The 17,219-nt window shown below is 41.7% G+C and overlaps 1 protein-coding gene across 4 annotated transcripts in view; it reads left to right on the top strand.

Annotated features, from left to right (window-relative positions):
- DIAPH2 (diaphanous related formin 2) overlaps nt 1-17,219 on the top strand; it is an 828,187-nt gene that overhangs the window by 713,515 nt on the left and 97,453 nt on the right. The window contains exon 28 of one of the 4 annotated variants that reach the window (XM_075186346.1): nt 945-1,043. The exons of the other annotated variants lie outside the window; for them this stretch is intronic. Coding sequence (XP_075042447.1) covers nt 945-967 — 23 coding nt within the window. The 3' untranslated portion in view covers nt 968-1,043. Of the gene's footprint in view, nt 1-944; nt 1,044-17,219 lie in introns of those variants that run through there. 4 annotated transcript variants of the gene reach the window in all.

The following is a 17,219-nucleotide window of genomic DNA, read 5'->3' as shown; positions in this document are numbered from 1 at the left end:
ACACTTTTACACTTACTGCTCCACGGCAGTAATTGCAGAGGCGTCTTGTCTGTTTACATAGTATTTGGAACATAGACGTCTGTTGGCTCTTTGTATCAGGGGTTAGGCCTTGGCACTGGGATCTTGGGGTCGATTTATTAAACCCTCTAAAAAGCAAAGTGGAGGTGTTGCCCATATCAACCAATCAGATTCTATCTGTCATTTATCAAGTAGATTCTAGAAAATAAAAGCTTGAATATGATTGGTTGCTATGGGCAACACCTCCACTTTTCCTTTTAAAAGGTTTGATCAATCTACCCCATTGTGTGTATTGGGCCCCAGGGTCTATAGAAGGTCCACTATGTAGAAAATGCAAAATCGATCTAGCCCGGGGCTTGTTATTGACAAACTTTGAATAAGGATAGTATATAAAACTACAGCTGTAAATAAGGACCTTGCTAAAAGTCCTAACAGAAGTCAAAAACTAAAAACTGAAGAAAAAATACAGCGCTGTATAATCCTCAACAATCATAAAATAAAAATTGATTATATATATATATGGAAAGTAATCATAGATAGGAGATAAACATATTAAATCAATATCACACCCATAATTACCTCTGATGATTTGCTAAGACAGAATAATTGAAAGAAAGAGTGGTTCTCTTTAAAACTATAAATTAAATTTATTGAAAACACAGGTATGGACAAATAAACACACTGCCTAAGAAATATATAGTACTTAAAGCAAAAAACGAAACTGATCATAAATCGCTTTGGGATATATTTACTAATCTGCAGGTTTGGAAAAGTGGAGATGTTGCCTATAGCAACAAATCAGATTTTAGCTGTCATTTTGTAGAATGTACTAAATAAATGATAACTAGAATCTGATTGGTTGCTATAGGCAACATCTCTACTTTTGCAAACCCGCAGTTTAGTAATTATACCCCTTAATCTTTTAGGGCCTGCACAACAAGCATCATAACAATACAACAGTGCTACAACAGCTTCTTCTGCGAATGATGACAACTGAGAACAGTTCAAACAGGGCGCAATCAGTTTCTAACACATGCGCCGATTGGATAAAACCGCGGATCTGCCCAGTATTTGAACCTCCCTTTCAGCGGCGGGAGTCACGTCTCCCAAACCATGAAACCCTGGCATGGTTACCCTACTTTTTCTCGGTGGAATTCGATTACGGTACCGCAGCATTGCGGCTTTCTCCTCACGCCCCTATGGGGGAAACAAAGAGAAATCTGCGATGTTGCGGTAACGCAGAGTGCCTTTGTGACCGTTCCAGAAGTACTCCGCGCATAGCTGAATACCCCCCGGAGATGGAGTTACCCTTTAAGGTATTTTCACATCATTAACAGTTGCATACTTTAGAAGGTAGTGTGACTTTCCAAATGTTGTCTGCATTATTGGAATATAATAAAAGTTTAAGTAGTATTCTGAAAACAGGCATTTTGTTCTGTTTGTTTTCCCCTTGTGATTTGAATACTTAGCAAAAAACAAATCAATGAAATAAATATATATTATTTATATCATTTATGTATTTTATTGCAATCCTTGGAGTGCACCTGGCTTCATAATGCTCGGGCTAAGTTCATACATCAGTCCCTCTGCAACGGATGAATGTGTTTTTAGAATATCCCACACATTGCATTAAGTCTGGACGAGGAAATAAGTGCAAATGGTTTCTGTCTGCTGAAAATACAGGCAGCAATTCCCCTTTAATATTTATATTTGCAATAAAATGTGTGTGACCTTTTGGTCATTTCCAGTGAAAAAAAGAAAGCTTCCCAAAGGCAACGGAGGAGCATTAAATAATACATTATTGAATATATTTCGGAATCTTCTTATTGAAGCCCGTTCAAAGTTCAGCTGCAAAGAGGCTGAAAAATGTCTTCATAAAGTGTAATTTATTTACCTAGCTTAAATGTCATTTAAATATATGACATAAAGGTTTTAGATGGGATACTAAAAAATAGTGTGCGGACTGGACACCCGGGGAGGACGTTTCATTAGTCTAATAAACCTGGCCCATTCTAATGTGCTGTATCACCGCGTAATGACTTCAATAAGGGAGTATCTTTCTGTTTTTAAATATTCAATTTAACTGTGCAATGTTTTCTTTTGTCTTCTAATAAAGTATATGTTTGTATAAAAGTGTGAAGTTCAAGGCCAGGGCTCCCCTCCCTGGCATAGGCAACCCGAGAGGGGGGGGGGGGTTTCTAGTGTCTGGAAACCCCCTCCCAGCATGGGTCACTGTATGCTTGAGGTGGCTAGCCCTGTGTATATGATGGGTATAGGAATTGCCTGTGTTTAGGAAGTGGATAGGAAGAGTTGGAGAGCAACCAAACACTGTCTAAAATTATAGCCATGCCCCCATGCAAGCTTGTCACGCCCACTGGCGTAGAGTGGAAAACCCCTCTCTACAAATCCTGTGTTTGCCCCTCCCTGGGGCATGAAATGCGAAGTCCTGTTTGGCACTTTCCTGCCTATGTCCTGTGTATCCCCCACACACACACATTTGTTCCACAGGACGTGAGACTCTGAAGGCGGAATGTCTCACGTCCACGTCGTGGGGGGAAAAAAGATACAGTGCAGGTAGGCTGGCGGGATGCCCCCCGGAAGCGAGGTGTCCTCCTGTCATGTTTACTCCACTTGAGAAGTGGGATTTATCTGAGTAGATTACAGATTGTATTACAATAATTACAGTTACCAGAACCATATAAATCCATGTCTGCACATTGGTGACTTCAAATTCATGCTGCATGCCAGCAACCACAACGCCAGCATGCAGCATGTGGGGAAGTACAGTGATTACATTGCAGCCGTGCAGCAGGTGTACATTTAATTTCTGTCTGGATTTTAATAGCTAATCTAGTAGTCCTAGTGGTAATTAACAAGAGGGGTATTTATAGGTTGTTGTTTGGTTTTTTTTTTGTTCCCACGCCCCATAGAGGTCCACAAGAAAATCTATGAAGTTCAGGTACCACAGTACCGGATTGGTGCGTAGACGGATATCGTTGTGATGTGAATTGAATTCCCCCTAATAATGCTCCCACTATGTCCATCATTACACCAAGATATATAGCATAGGCGCTAGAAGAAAACATCAAAGAAAGCCACAATAGATCAAATACAAGGAGGGTTTAGATGTATATAAAATATATGCACTTATAATTGTACTGAATCGAGCAGACTTTGGGCACTTTGAGAGTCCCTTCATCTAATTGGGCAACGACCCCTGTCCTGGACACAGGGTAGGGGATTTTGCAGATATAGAGCTCCTTGGGGCTCATGGTAGCCGTGAACCATGTAGAAAACAGACGATCTACATTTCAGGGTCTGCAACGCGTTTCACACAAAACTTGTCTCTTGGGCATCAGATGAATTTACTGACCATCTTAGCTGGTTTTCTTTTAAAGGGTAAATAAATATAATTGCCATGCGTTATAGCAAGGAACAGACTCCGATATCACTGCACTAAAAATTAATAGTGTAAAAGTGAAAATTTGAGGGAGAAAAATAATAAAAAGTACAGTAAGCTATCTGAGCAATACCCCATAAGATCAGCTTTTCTGGCAGCGGAGAGATCTGCCAGAGCAGAGTAAAGGGTCTACGGGAGACATGGACCAGCATTGATGGGGCCACCTTAAAAATTTGCTATGTGGCCTGACAAGGGTTAAACTCTGCGTTCTGGTTATCAGTGGTGCAAATTTTTCTTGCTAGAGTTATAGTAATTTGCAGAACTGTGTGTGCCCTGCTCTGCCCTCGTTTTAGGGGCAATGCATGGATCCAACAGCAATTAGCTAGACAGCTTCTGACCGGCAAGGCATGCTGGTATATGTAGTTTCACAACAGCTAGAAAGTCACAGGTTTCCAAAGTATATTTCATAGGCTTAGAATTATGGCTGCAGACACAGCATAGAGGCAGACCGTGCTCTGCTATTTTGGGACTTTGTAAATAAAATATTTGTCTAGTGCAGGTTAAACAATAAATGCAAGTATCGGATTGGTTCCTAGGCGTAGTGCCTAGTCTCTGTCTCAGATCACACATTTTCAGTGTTTACTGCATAACAACGTGTTAAACTCTTCCCCCTCAGCCGTTGTTGTTATTTATCAGCTACTCTCTCTTATTGATTTCGGTTTATGTTCATGACAAATAATAAATAACTTGCGACAGACTGTCCCAAGCACCGGGGCCTATAAAGTTCAGTTTCTTGAGGCACCGACTTCGAAATCTGTCTCTCAGGCCTCCCAAAATATTACAGCGAGCGTCTTGTAGACGTGTAAACACAATAAGACACAGCAGATGGCAATCGCAGAAATAAGGGGACAAAGGCAGGGATTTCATTATCTACTGTCAGTAAGCTGAGCATTGATCAGTCCAGCAGAATGCGTCACAGAAGTTCCTACTGTTCCCAATAGTCAGACACAGGTTTTAAAGATTTATCCCCTGAAATGATAGTTTCTGGAAATGGTCCTTAAAAAACGAAATAGGTTCTGTAAGGGTATGTCATACCGCCACTTCTCCTACTGCCTTCATTGTAACACTATCACATTCCAGCCACTTACATTATATATATATATATATATATATATATATATATATATACATACATAGAAGTTAACCCGTGCATGATACTCATTCATTCTAGTCAAATCAAGCTACTTAAGGTGTTAAAAAGGTTCTTGTCATGCATTTGGGCCTAGCCCAGGCCTTCTCAGGGGAAGAGCGTTACTTCTCGACGCAAGCGCCCTTTTTTGTCCACATGTCACCACCTTATCATTTTTCTCCATCACCTCATCCTTCATCTTCATCGCCACATCCCTCATCAAGCTACTTAAGGTGTTAAAAAGGTTCTTGTCATGCATTTGGGCCTAGCCCAGGCCTTCTCAGGGGAAGAGCGTTACTTCTCGACGCAAGCGCCCTTTTTTGTCCACATGTCACCACCTTATCATTTTTCTCCATCACCTCATCCTTCATCTTCATCGCCACATCCCTCATCAAGCTACTTAAGGTGTTAAAAACTCCCCACTGTCACCCCCGGCAACCACCAACCACTCCCAACTGTCACTTCTCCTTCAAGAAATATATAGGTCAGTGTATAACTCTGCCCAGCAGGTGGCGCTGCAGCTTGGTTTTTTTTTTCACACACGCCACTAGGCATTTATATAGTAGATATATATATATATATATATATATATATATATATATATATATATATACTTTAAGCATTAAGAAGATATTTAATATTTATACATTTATACATAAGTAGGGACAGATATATGTAAAACTGCAGTAATATAAGCTATGATTTCTAAAATAAGCATATTTAGTTATAGGATAAAGGAAATCTCTTATTAAAAAAAAACCATACCCCTCCTACCTCGTCATATGACAAGATGAGAAGTCATGTGACAGGGGGTAGGAGGGGGCATGGTGACGTCGTTACGTCAACATAGCCCCGCCCCGCGATAAAATTGTGAAATTCACAGCATTGAATATCATGGGTGGGGCTTAATGATGCAAATAAGCCGCCCTCCCACCATTCAATGCCATGAATTTCGGCGAATGTGGGAGATTTGCCTACTCTTCCGAGAGTCCAGTAGGACCTCCCGAAATTCAGGAGCCTCCCGGAAATTCCGGGAGAGTAGGCAAGTTTGATTTTACTACTTGTGTGAGGGAAGCTACATAATAGGAAAAATAATAATTTTACATTCATGTCACGTTCATTATCACTGTTTTAAAGGCGGCACAAAGTCGTAGCGCCAGAAATCATCTTACAGATATGACACAAATGAATACAATAAGCATAATAACACACACATGGATAGTCATGAGTTATTAATTACAATTAGTACTGATACTATTACCGTTACATACACTGGTAGTTAATGGAATTAATCCAGAATTATATTTACTTGGCTTTTGGATTTCCACCCACTGGTTAATACTACCTGTATTAGAAAGGATAGTATCAGCCGGAGCGAGGAGGGTATCACCAAAACTCATCAAACACTGGTGGTCCCACTACTTTAGGTGGAACGTTTGCCCCCGGGTATGTCATTTTTTCCGGGTTAATGTTTAATTTACGGAATTCCACCCAAAGTGGAAGTTTTGTTTTTTGCGGGGTTTTAAAATTATATTCATGTCTCCCCTTTTTCTCCCCTTGTTTAATATAAATAAAAAAATCATAAAGGGCCAGAATGGTCAAACTCTATAGACCCACCACACAATAGAGTACTCCACTACACAATGCTTTCTCCTCATTAAATCATTATCAGCATACTTATTCAGGTTACCCCTTCCCCTTAATGACTCTCCAAAATCCTAAAATGATAATTCCTTCTCAGGATGATTTCTGTCTCATTACCTTAGGTCCTATGTTTCCCCTTAGCTCAGGTCTGCTCTGCATGATGAACCATCTGGTAGTCAACGACTAGGTTAACCCATCGGAAGAGATGTAATTCAGCAAATTCTCCGAAACCAAAATAAAACTATGAAAATATAAAAAATCATGTACATTTTTTTTTTTAAATGACCTTTTGAACATTTATTTAAACATAAGACAATAGCAAATTTAATATACAGATCACTCATAAGGACCTTGAAAAATATAATATTGCTCACCATTGGAATAATGCATCTAGTAAAAATGGAAACATATAAAATTGGAAATCATATTAATAACTAACCGTATCTTTAACACCATTTTTCCTTACATTTTTATTTAGCCATTATGTGCAGCAACAAATCAATTTCTTTTTTTCTTCTTTAAAGTGATAAAAACAGCTTTAGGAGCTTAAACATTCTGCAGGCAAGAAACATATAAACACTTGACAAACCTTTTCCATCGATGGAGACGTCAAAGATCTAAGTCATGCATGATCTAAAAACAGTAATCTTATATTCTTAAAATAAATAAATAACTGCCCCATTCTACGCGCAGTTGAGTGTATTTCTGAGAAATGAGAGACTACGGCGTTAATATTGTTTTTTTCCGAAGCCCCTCTTTCGATTGTTACTCTCATGCAATGTGTCCATTACCGGTGATAAATAGAATTTGGAGGGTTCTAAGAACGGAGCCTCCGTGAATAGCTCGGCAGTGTCGGGAGCCGCACATATTAAATTAATATTTTAGTTTTCTATTTGCTCGGACGAAAGGTATAATCACAAACTATCAGCGTCCTGTGGCTGACGGGAAATGAGAAATACAGCAAGCATCCTGAAATAATGCTGTGCTTTGGGCAGAGATCATCCCAAGACCTGTCCACTCCAAGAAGCCATCTCGCTAAAGAATCATTATCTAGAAATGCCTGGGGTCCGTCGCTCTTTGATTCCTTTTTAACGATACAGGGCCTATGATGGGATATATCATTGGAGTTATTCTATTAAACTGCATTAGAAGTGATGAATGTTTGGAAACAGCTTAAGAGAACTATTCAACTTGATGTCTTACGTCTAGGATTTATAAATAGTTATTTTCCCGGGGGAAGAAGGGGGTTCATTTCTTAAATTCTACAACGTAAAGCAATAAATACAACCACCGTGTATATTTTGTAGAACGCCGGTGTAAAATCAAAATATACTGTATGCAAATGGTCTAGTAGGCTTGATATGTTTTGCAGCTCAAAGGTTCCATTAGGTTGTTGATGTTGCCTTAAAGTGAGCCGCGGGCAAGACTTTACTAAGAAATGACCGTATTGTACGGCAAAGAGGGAATCTGGTCTCTCGGCCTCAAGCTTTTTAGGGATTAAATATATCTTTGTCCATGGACGACATTTTGAAAACGTCTGTCAGGCACGAATGAATGATATTCTCTCTCCCTGTTCTCAGTATGAGGAAGTTGTATTATAGGTCTATTTCTATCAGTATTCTTAGTGTGGCGACAGTCCATTTGGCCCAACATTGGTTAATGAATAGGCCTTGATAGGGAGGCGGTCGTTGGGTTGAAGGCATAGGAAGGGTTAAGGTGGATTGGGATTGGTCAGTGGAGGTAAATGGGGGTAAGGGTAAGGTTTTGTAGGTGAGGTGTGCGTTTTCACCCATTAAATTAAGGGATGGCTCGATGCTTTGTTCTACAGACTTGGTATAATCATTAGAAACCAGCCCCCCATCCCCCCATTGTTCTGTATTGTAATGTTCTACACTTGAACCCCATTGTTTGTGGGAAATAAGTGTTCTTCAGCTCAATTTTTCGTTGGGTCCCAGAGCCCACAAAATGTTTTTCCAAATGTTTTCAATATACGTCAGCATTTACTTTTCATGTGCATCTTTTATTGATTGATTTGTATGAATTTCCACATTTTTGGTCGATAACGGACTGTGATTTTTCTGTGACCAGCAGCAGTGAATACACGTTCAGATAATACTCTAGAACATGGGCAGGAAACCGTTCTTATAGCAAATGTAGATAATTCTGGCCAATGGGTATGAAAAGTCGACAGTAAAAAATGTAGACAGTGGAAATGTCTACACCAAAATGTCTACAGTCATAAGGTCAACACAGTTATAATGTCGACAGTCACGATGTGGGTGTGGGGTAATAATGCAGAGACGGCTGATAAAAATGGAAGTACATTGCTCCAAGAAAAATAAAAGAGCAGGGAAATATAGAGTACTGCCACTCATATACAGAGTTGTTTATACAACAAGATGTGTCTGCGTCAGCGGCACACGCGATTGGTTTATGTCAAGTTGTCAGCATGTATTTGCAGCTGCCAGTCACGTCTCCTAAGTGGCGTAAATGTGTGTTTCTGCAGGTCTGCACGAGCCGCATTTGTGCAAACGCATCTTTACTGTACTTGACCTGTGTTAGAGCGCCCTGCCCTCCCCCATCCAGCCTCTCGAGGTGCAGACGGGAATAATTGCCAGACTCTCGCAAGTCTGCATAGGCACATGTGTGTGCACCCACATTTTGGGGATGCTTAGTGATTTCATGCAAGGTACACTATGCAGAATGGTACATCCACACTCTGCATCAGTCCTTTTGTGTGTTTCTTGGAAATGCTTAAACATTGGCCCCTTTCTGATGCGGTGGTACGATTACCACCATTCTGACACTATACTACACTTAAATTCCGAATGTGTTAAAAAACGAATGTAATATAAGCAGACTTACCTCCAAACCGACGCTGAAGATCTCCGGTCGCAGCAGGATAGTGACTCGAAGTTATTCCGACTGGTCAGGTGTCCGTCAGTAGACTTTCATGTCATCGCGACCTGTATCACTTTTGCTTTAAAGCGGCAATGTCAGGACTCCACAAGGTAAGTGTTTCAACACTTAACCCGACATTGCCGCTTTAAAGCAAAAGTGATACAGGTCGCGATGACGTGAAAATCCACTGACAGACACCTGACTAGTCGGAATAACTTCGAGTCACCATCCTGCTGCGACCGGAGATTCACAGCGTCGGTTTGGAGGTAAGTCTGCTTATATTACAATCGTTTTTTAACACATTCGGAATTTAAGTGTAGTACTCCTCGGTGCCGGAATTATCCGCACCGTTAAACAGTACCCAACCCTTCTGATGTGACCAAATATGACTCTATTTTACGCCTGTAGTGTGGACAGCTGGCTAGCCATGAAATAATTGTCTCTTTTCTTGATCATTTCTACACACTTGTCAGTTTGGGTGTATGTCAGCATACGGTGTCCCATGGCTGTTAATTCATTTTCTATCTGTGATTTTTCCTCATCATCACTCCTGGACTCCCATCGATACTAATCTGACCGGCCCCATTTACATCACGGTCATTGACTGACTGCGGCTCAGTGGTTTGTTGGAGAGGGCAGCTGCTGGTTGAGATGATCACCCTTACTAGGATAATGCATACAGACACGAAAGAATGGATAATATGTCACCGGTCCCTCATATTCCTACTAACTAACTGGGTCATCTCAACAAAGGGGTGCAGCAGATTCCAATGTGCTCTATCCGTTCCCAAATGTTCTCTATCAGTTCCCAGTACATTGGGTGGAACAAATACATTTGGCACAAATTTTGGAGGTAAAATAACATATACCTTGGTGGTCTTTCTTTGCTATCTATGGTAGAATTCCATCTAGTTGGAAGATTCTATATGAGCGGAGGTTGTGGCAGATTGTCTGGCTTTAGTATTGCAGTAATAACATTTATTGCACAATTTGACCTATTAAACTGGTCAGAGGCATCGCAGACTGTGTGCTCTTCTGCATGCCAAGGAACAGCCCTTAAAAATTGCATTTTTTTTTGCCCCATTATCTAACTTTCCTCTATAATAGGATGCTCGTTTCTGCAGTGTTCCTGACACCGCGGTGCAATGGTGGTCAGTGCAACACGACTACTTGGTCCTAAGCAAGAAACGCCCTCAACTCATTGATCTCCTCCCATTTATCATTACAAACTTCTGCTTCTCTGCAAACAATGCCGTCTTATTCCGTGAACCGGTCCGCTTTATCGGAATTCTAGATGCACCTGCACGAATTGGGGTCTACAGCGATCATAGAAGGAGATGTAGTTCTGCACCTGGGACAATTTGAAATTGAGGAACTCCCTGTTCAACTAATTTATTGCTTACAAGATGAATCATTTTGTCATTGAGTTATTAGAACTAGTCTTAGAGAGAGCTTCACCTATAGCAACCCCCATTCCTAAGGAACTTGATACGTTCACTGGTAGCTGGTTATTCTCAAGTAGTGATAACAGGTATAGGCTGGCACAATATTATACGAGCAAATATTAATGACTGATCTGAAAGTACCACTCCGGGTACCACAACCGCTGGGATGGATGATGCACCAATAGGATACAGGTATAGGAGGCATGAATGATGGAGGTTGCAGTACCCGAGTTTAACTAGTACTCTTAGCAGTAGAGAGTAACCAGTAAAGGGAAAGTCAGTTATCTGTAGATTTCAATTCCAGTGTTTGGCCAGTACTGCTGTGGCTGTGTGGAGTAGCACAAGTAGCGTTAGTAAAGTAATGTCCGGCACAGCAGGAGTGAGCTATTCGGCCTAATGGCAGATGAACAGAATAGCAGAAACTGAGATAGATAAACATCAGTCTATACACAAAGTGTGCAGAGTAATCAGGTGCAGAATCCAGAGACCATAACAAGCGGCTGAGTAGTATTAAACATGCAATAGGCAAACTGCGGTCCAGGCAGCAAACAACATAGTCGGTTAAGGTTCAGTCCAGGCAGCAAACAGGATAGTCAGGGTCAAAGACAAAGGTTCAGTCCAGGCAGAAAACAGGATAGTCAGGGTCAAAGGCTAAGTACAGTCCAGGCAGCAAACAGGATAGTCAGGGTTAAAGACAAAGGTTTAGTTCAGGCAGAAAACAGGATTGTCAGGGTCACAGCTTAAGATTCAGTCCAGGCAGTAAACAGGATAGTCGGGGTTACAGGTTAAGGTTCAGTCCAAGCAGCAAACAAGATAGTCAGGGTCAAAGGCTAAGTACTGTCCAGGCAGCAAACAGGATAGTCAGGGTCAAAGACAAAGGTTCAGTACAGACAGCAAACATGAGAACCGGAGTCACAGGCAAGAGTCAAATACCATAAAGCAGACAGGATCCAGAACAGTACAGAACAGGAGCATGGAAATGCTATAACCTGCAAGATTATAATAAAACAGGTCGCTATTTACGACGACTAGGACCAATGACCATCAGGTAAGGACCAGCGCCCCAGATGACACATACAACATGGCACCATAGTCAGTGCAAGAAACACAGCAGACTGTGCAACAGCACCAGAAAAAACGCCAGAAATCACTGTAAGTAAAGCTGGTACCTGCCGTTCCTAACAAATGTGGCCTATTTGTGAAAGGGAGCACGGAGCTGTATCACAAATTCACCCCCGAGAGAGCAACGTCCCTGAGCGATACATAAAATGAGTATATAAAAAACTTTTATTCCACGCAAAGTATTCATTGTGCTGAATGGATGAAAAGAAATAAAGTTCTCAAAGTGTTGCCGGCGAAATCACGTCTGTCAGGGGGATAAATCAGATGGATCTCCTGCTGGGTCCATCCCCAGAGCAGCGGGGGGACCTTGGCACTGCACTCTCAGCCTCCGGTGATGCCGCCTTCGCTAAGGCTTCTGTTTGTCGCTTATCACTGGACGTGCGCAGTTTTAATACTGGAGGGCTCATTAGGTTCACCAACAAAAGATGTCACTCAGCGCAGGCAGCTGAGGGAATAAGGATTGTTAGCACAGATAGCGAGGGACCTTCAGCATCAACCCCCTACTGTCACAGCTGCTGTGTAACACCACGGGGAAATCTTAATTTCTCACGGACAGAAGGAGAGATTTACTGGGCTCTATATTTCATTCTTTCAGCTGGATGACGGTTTGGATGACCTTGTTGCAGCGCAAAACTGCTTTATTTTGCTATGATGCTTAACCACTTAGCAGCAGCTATAAGATAATTACAGTATGCACTGTGGCTTTCTATACGTGACAGGAACAATAATGAATACATTATATTTTTTTCACATGGTAATTTATAGTGGTATTATATAGTCCTGCAGGTGAATTGAACAAACTTCAGCCTCAAAATAGAATTTTCATTTGATATTCATGTCAGTGGTGAGTGACTTCTGGAACGGACCAAACAATGGGTTTGCAGAGAAGAAAAAATGCAATGACCGCTTTTATCTGCATTCAGAATAATCAGCAATGCCACCAATCATCATCATCAACATTTATTTATATAGCGCCAGCAAATTCTGTAGCACTTTACAATTGGGAACAAACATTAATAAGACAATAATGGGTAATACATACAGACAGAGAGGTAAGAGAACCCTGCTCGCAAGCTTACAATCTATGGGACAATGGGAGTTTGAAACACAAGGGCATGTGCTACATTATATTGCACAATGGACCAGCTAGATTGCAAAGGTAAAAGTATTGAGTGGGGTGTGTGATCAGTCACACAGTAATGTTGGTCAGAGGGTTGTTGTCTTGTGTTAGCTGTGTAGAAGGTGGTAATAGGGTAACCTAGGGAGTTTAAGATGGTGGTTGAGGAATATCATAAGCTTGCCTGAAGAGATGGGTTTTCAGAGAATGCTTGAAGGTTTGAAGTCGAGAGGAAAGTCTTACTGTGTGAGGGAGGGAATTCCACAAAGTGGGTGCAGCCCGAAAAAAGTCCTGTAACCGGGAATGGGAGGATGTGATGAGAGTGGAAGAGAGATGCCAGAGACCATTGCACCAATACCACAGAATAATAAGTAATACCACCAGTGCACCTCTGCAATAAAATCACAGAACACAAATATTAGATTCTTTATGATTGAAAACCAGAGAGTAGCAAAGTTGTGATGTACTTGAGTAGACTTTTGCGGCGGTACAGGCTTTATCGCAGAGATGCGACATTCCGGGGATACAATCTTTGAGTTCTGTCTTTGCTTCACCATTCTGATGAATAGCCATTCTGTACTGGATTTTTACACTCACAGTTCACAGAATTTATAGTCTATAAAGAGAGTTAGGGCGATGGACGGTCAATTTATTCTGCTGTGTGGTTGGGTTGAGGTTTGACTGGGAGCGCTTAAGACCAAATTCTAGGACCAGATAAGGAATGAGGCGAATATTGCACGGATCACCTTTGGAACTGTTGCCACAATCTCTACTGGTTATTAATGCTGGTGACCCAAAGCTGTGTGGGGACTCAATAAAAGGAAACAAAGTGGAGACAAATTGTCTCTAAAATGGAGGTCCATAGCAGGGGCAAACGCAGGATTTGTAGAGGGGGGTTTCCACACCACGCCACCAGTGGGCGTGACCAGCATGCCTGGGGGCGTGGCTATAATTTCACACAGTGCTTGGCTGCTCTCCAACTCTTCCTATCCCCATAATATACATGGGCAATGCTGTGTGCACTACTGTTAGGTGCACGCAGCTCTCCCTTTTCACGCAGAGCCGTGTGAATCGGGGGCAGGGTCCAGTCACCTCAATTATACAGTGCCCCAGGCTTGGAGGGGGTTTCCAGGCACGAGTAAACCCCCCTCGGTTTGCTGATACACAGAGGAACTTATGCCCATTTGTGTGGTATAAATTGCTTGCTTTCACCCTGCACATGCCCCGCAAAAAATTTATGTAGAGTTGCACGCATCCACACAAGAGGTGTGAAAGGGGAGAATAGGGGACTTCTAACACAGGCCACGTGCAGAATGGTCGTGTTTGGAGAATCACTAGCCGCTGCAGACCCGAGCACAGGCACTGATACGACTTTTACAGCCACAGGACTGGTGCAAACACAAGTTGATAATAGTGAAGATCGTTGGCTCTAGCTAACCGGATCTGATTGGCTGATTGTGATTTCTTTATTGATAGTGCATATCTTAGATTACAAAACATTTTTTTTTTACTCTGGTGTGTACATAAGAATGAAGGTGTTATCTGCCCTATCATATGAAGCCTAGCAGATGTGTTCTCTTTGGTGTAATAGGTTAATTACATGCACTTTCTTGCTGTCATAAAGGATGCACAAAGTTGTGTACATGGACCGAGACGTTCAGGGTATACTTTTTCTTCTTGAAAAGTTGTTTTTATGTTACATTAAAGTTCAAATGTCTTCTCTAAGGAAAAGTGTTTAGTTCGTTTGTGTTTTTCTTCGCCTTTGATGCTCAACTTTATTCCCCAGTATATTTGTACTTCTCTGATTGTGCTGTTTACGAATGGATACACACTAACCTCACTTGACCCCCATAGGGAAGCCGCAGAGTGTTTCAGCTCAGCGCTGTCATTTATAGAAAAGTTTCTGAAAGCAACACAACAGCGCAGTCTGCAGCGCATTTTGTGGCCATTGGTTTGCAGGGTAGTCCTGGTGATGTCATGATGATGCCATCAAGGATTCCCCGTGTGCTGTGGGGAGCGGGGGTGTCCACATCAATTTCCTCCTAAAACTATTAGATCCAATGTAAACTGGATCAAACAGCAGGATACCTCTAAACTGTTATTAGATCAGAGCTGAAACTTAAAATTGTAGCGCCTGGCGCGGGAAAGAAATACGCTACCCCCCTAGCCTTCAATTTTAACAAAGGAAACTAAAATATTCATAAACTGCTTCAGTTGCAGCTTGAGGTTCCATTTTACTTTTGTGCGGTTTAAAAACCGCACAAAACACGCATTTTAAATTACGTTCTTGGAACATACCCATCCAATGCCGTGCATAAAGATTTACTTGTGCGACCGTTTCTCGCGCAGGGGTTGAGCTTGATATCAATCGATTCTTAGTAAACCAACAGTTTCCAGGTAATTTTGCTAAATTGTGTTAGCGGCGGCATCTGTGACTTAAAAATCAGCAGCTGACAGGATACATTGTGAGCGCAATCAGACCGTACCAACTGATTCTGATCTTACAAGACCAGGATTTACTGTAAATGAATAAATTGGATAATAGACTTTATCCAATTTGTCAAGTGCATATTATAGTAATATACAGGGATGTTTCAGGGGCAAACGCAGGATTTATAGAGAGAGAGGGGGGTTTCCACACCACACCGCCAGTGGGCGTGACCAGCATGTATGGGGGCGTGGCTATAATATTAGACAGTGCTTGGCTGCTCTCCAACTCTTCCTATTCCCATAATATACATGGGCAATGCTGCGTGCACTACTGTTAGGTGCACGCAGCTCTCTCTTTTCGAGCAGAGCATGTGAAGCGGGGGCGGGATCCAGCCACCTCAATTATTCAGTGCCCCAGGCTTGGAGGGGGGTTTCCAGGCACTAGAACCCCACCCCCCCCCCCTCAGTTTGCCTATGGGTTTGGAGGTCTATTTACTAATATATGACAATAGGGTTGGTTATTGCCACGATACATCACTTAAATCTTGCTGCGGCGGCTGAGCGATACTCTGTTGCTTCAACAATACTGGCACAGAATGGTAAGCGCTAGTTACTGTGTCGCTGGGATCTCAACGATTTTCGCATGCGCAGTGAAACTTAAAGCATGGACTTGTCCTTTCAGTCCTACTTCTTGTGAAAAACATAAGTAAAAAATGTTTAATATATATATGTATATATATTTTAAAAGAATTGACATATGAACAAAATACTTTAAATAATAAAATATCTTTTCATTGATTTTTTTCTTTCTTTCTGCTGTTGCCAACCTGCAATGGCGATACCAGGAGAAAGTTTGCGGCGTTACTTTTTAAATATTATAAAGCAATTGTAAAGCGCTACGGCATTTGCTGGCGCCATATAAACAGATGACGGTGATTATAGGCGGTCCTTGTTAACTAGGCATTTACCTGTGACGGCTACCATCGGCAGTAATACTGCTGTGTCCAGGGGTGACCACTCGCAGCGAAAATACCACTTTAGGCCACACAGTCCCTTGCACGATGTACTGAATGCTTCGGCCGCCAATCTTTTTAAGAGAACAGATAACTGGTCAAGAAAGCAATAAGCATGATTTTGCATTTTTTGCAGATTCATCTTCATTTTGCTTACAAACCTGTGTACACTGAAGATACGTATAACCTAGGTATCAATGATGCCAGAGATCGCCTGTAGTAGCTCTGCGTTCATGCAGAGCGGGTGAAACAGCGGCCGTATTCCCATTTTCTAAAACTCTGCAGGTTGCAGAACTATAGTTCACGTCATCAATTCAGGAAAGAAAAAAAAAAGTTTCATGAATCTTTAAATGATACAACAATTTGGATACGACCTAGATATATGAACATAGAGAGGATCTAATTCCCAGTTATACCCGTGCGTAAATCGTTTAACAAGTGATACATCCAGTCTCATCCTATCTTACATGCATCAGTGCTCGGTCATTCGGTTTCCCATCATGGTCGACCCGTCCCTCTCCCACCAAGGAGCCTCAGTCTATTTATGCACCACGGTCATATTATTACTCTACCTTCACGTTCCTCAACCTCATTACATCCATTCTACGTTTTACATTTGCCTTTGCTGACCTTAATTTCTCATTTCTTAAGGGGCACAATGTCGTTTTTGCCACAATCCTCATCCATCGGGGCCAAAATCCCAGATCAATTATATATATTTAGAATTTCATTTTAGGTCTTTCGTTTTTCCACGCACCCATATGTCCATTTTCAGGTCTCTCAATAGTGTGCCCTTCAGCAATCGTAGGGGCCAATAATGTGATATACAAGTCGTCAGACGAAGCTGGGACAACGAGACGCAAAGTTGTAGGCTGGGAAGCTTTCTTTTGTTCCCAATGAATCAACAGGGTTTACTCAACATTCTAATTTAGTTCAAAAT

This window comes from Mixophyes fleayi, chromosome 9 (assembly GCF_038048845.1).
Source record: "Mixophyes fleayi isolate aMixFle1 chromosome 9, aMixFle1.hap1, whole genome shotgun sequence".
Classification (NCBI taxonomy): Eukaryota; Metazoa; Chordata; class Amphibia; order Anura; family Limnodynastidae; genus Mixophyes; species Mixophyes fleayi.
The sequence above is the reverse complement of the archived record's forward strand: the minus strand, read 5'-3'. Positions and strand labels throughout refer to the sequence as shown.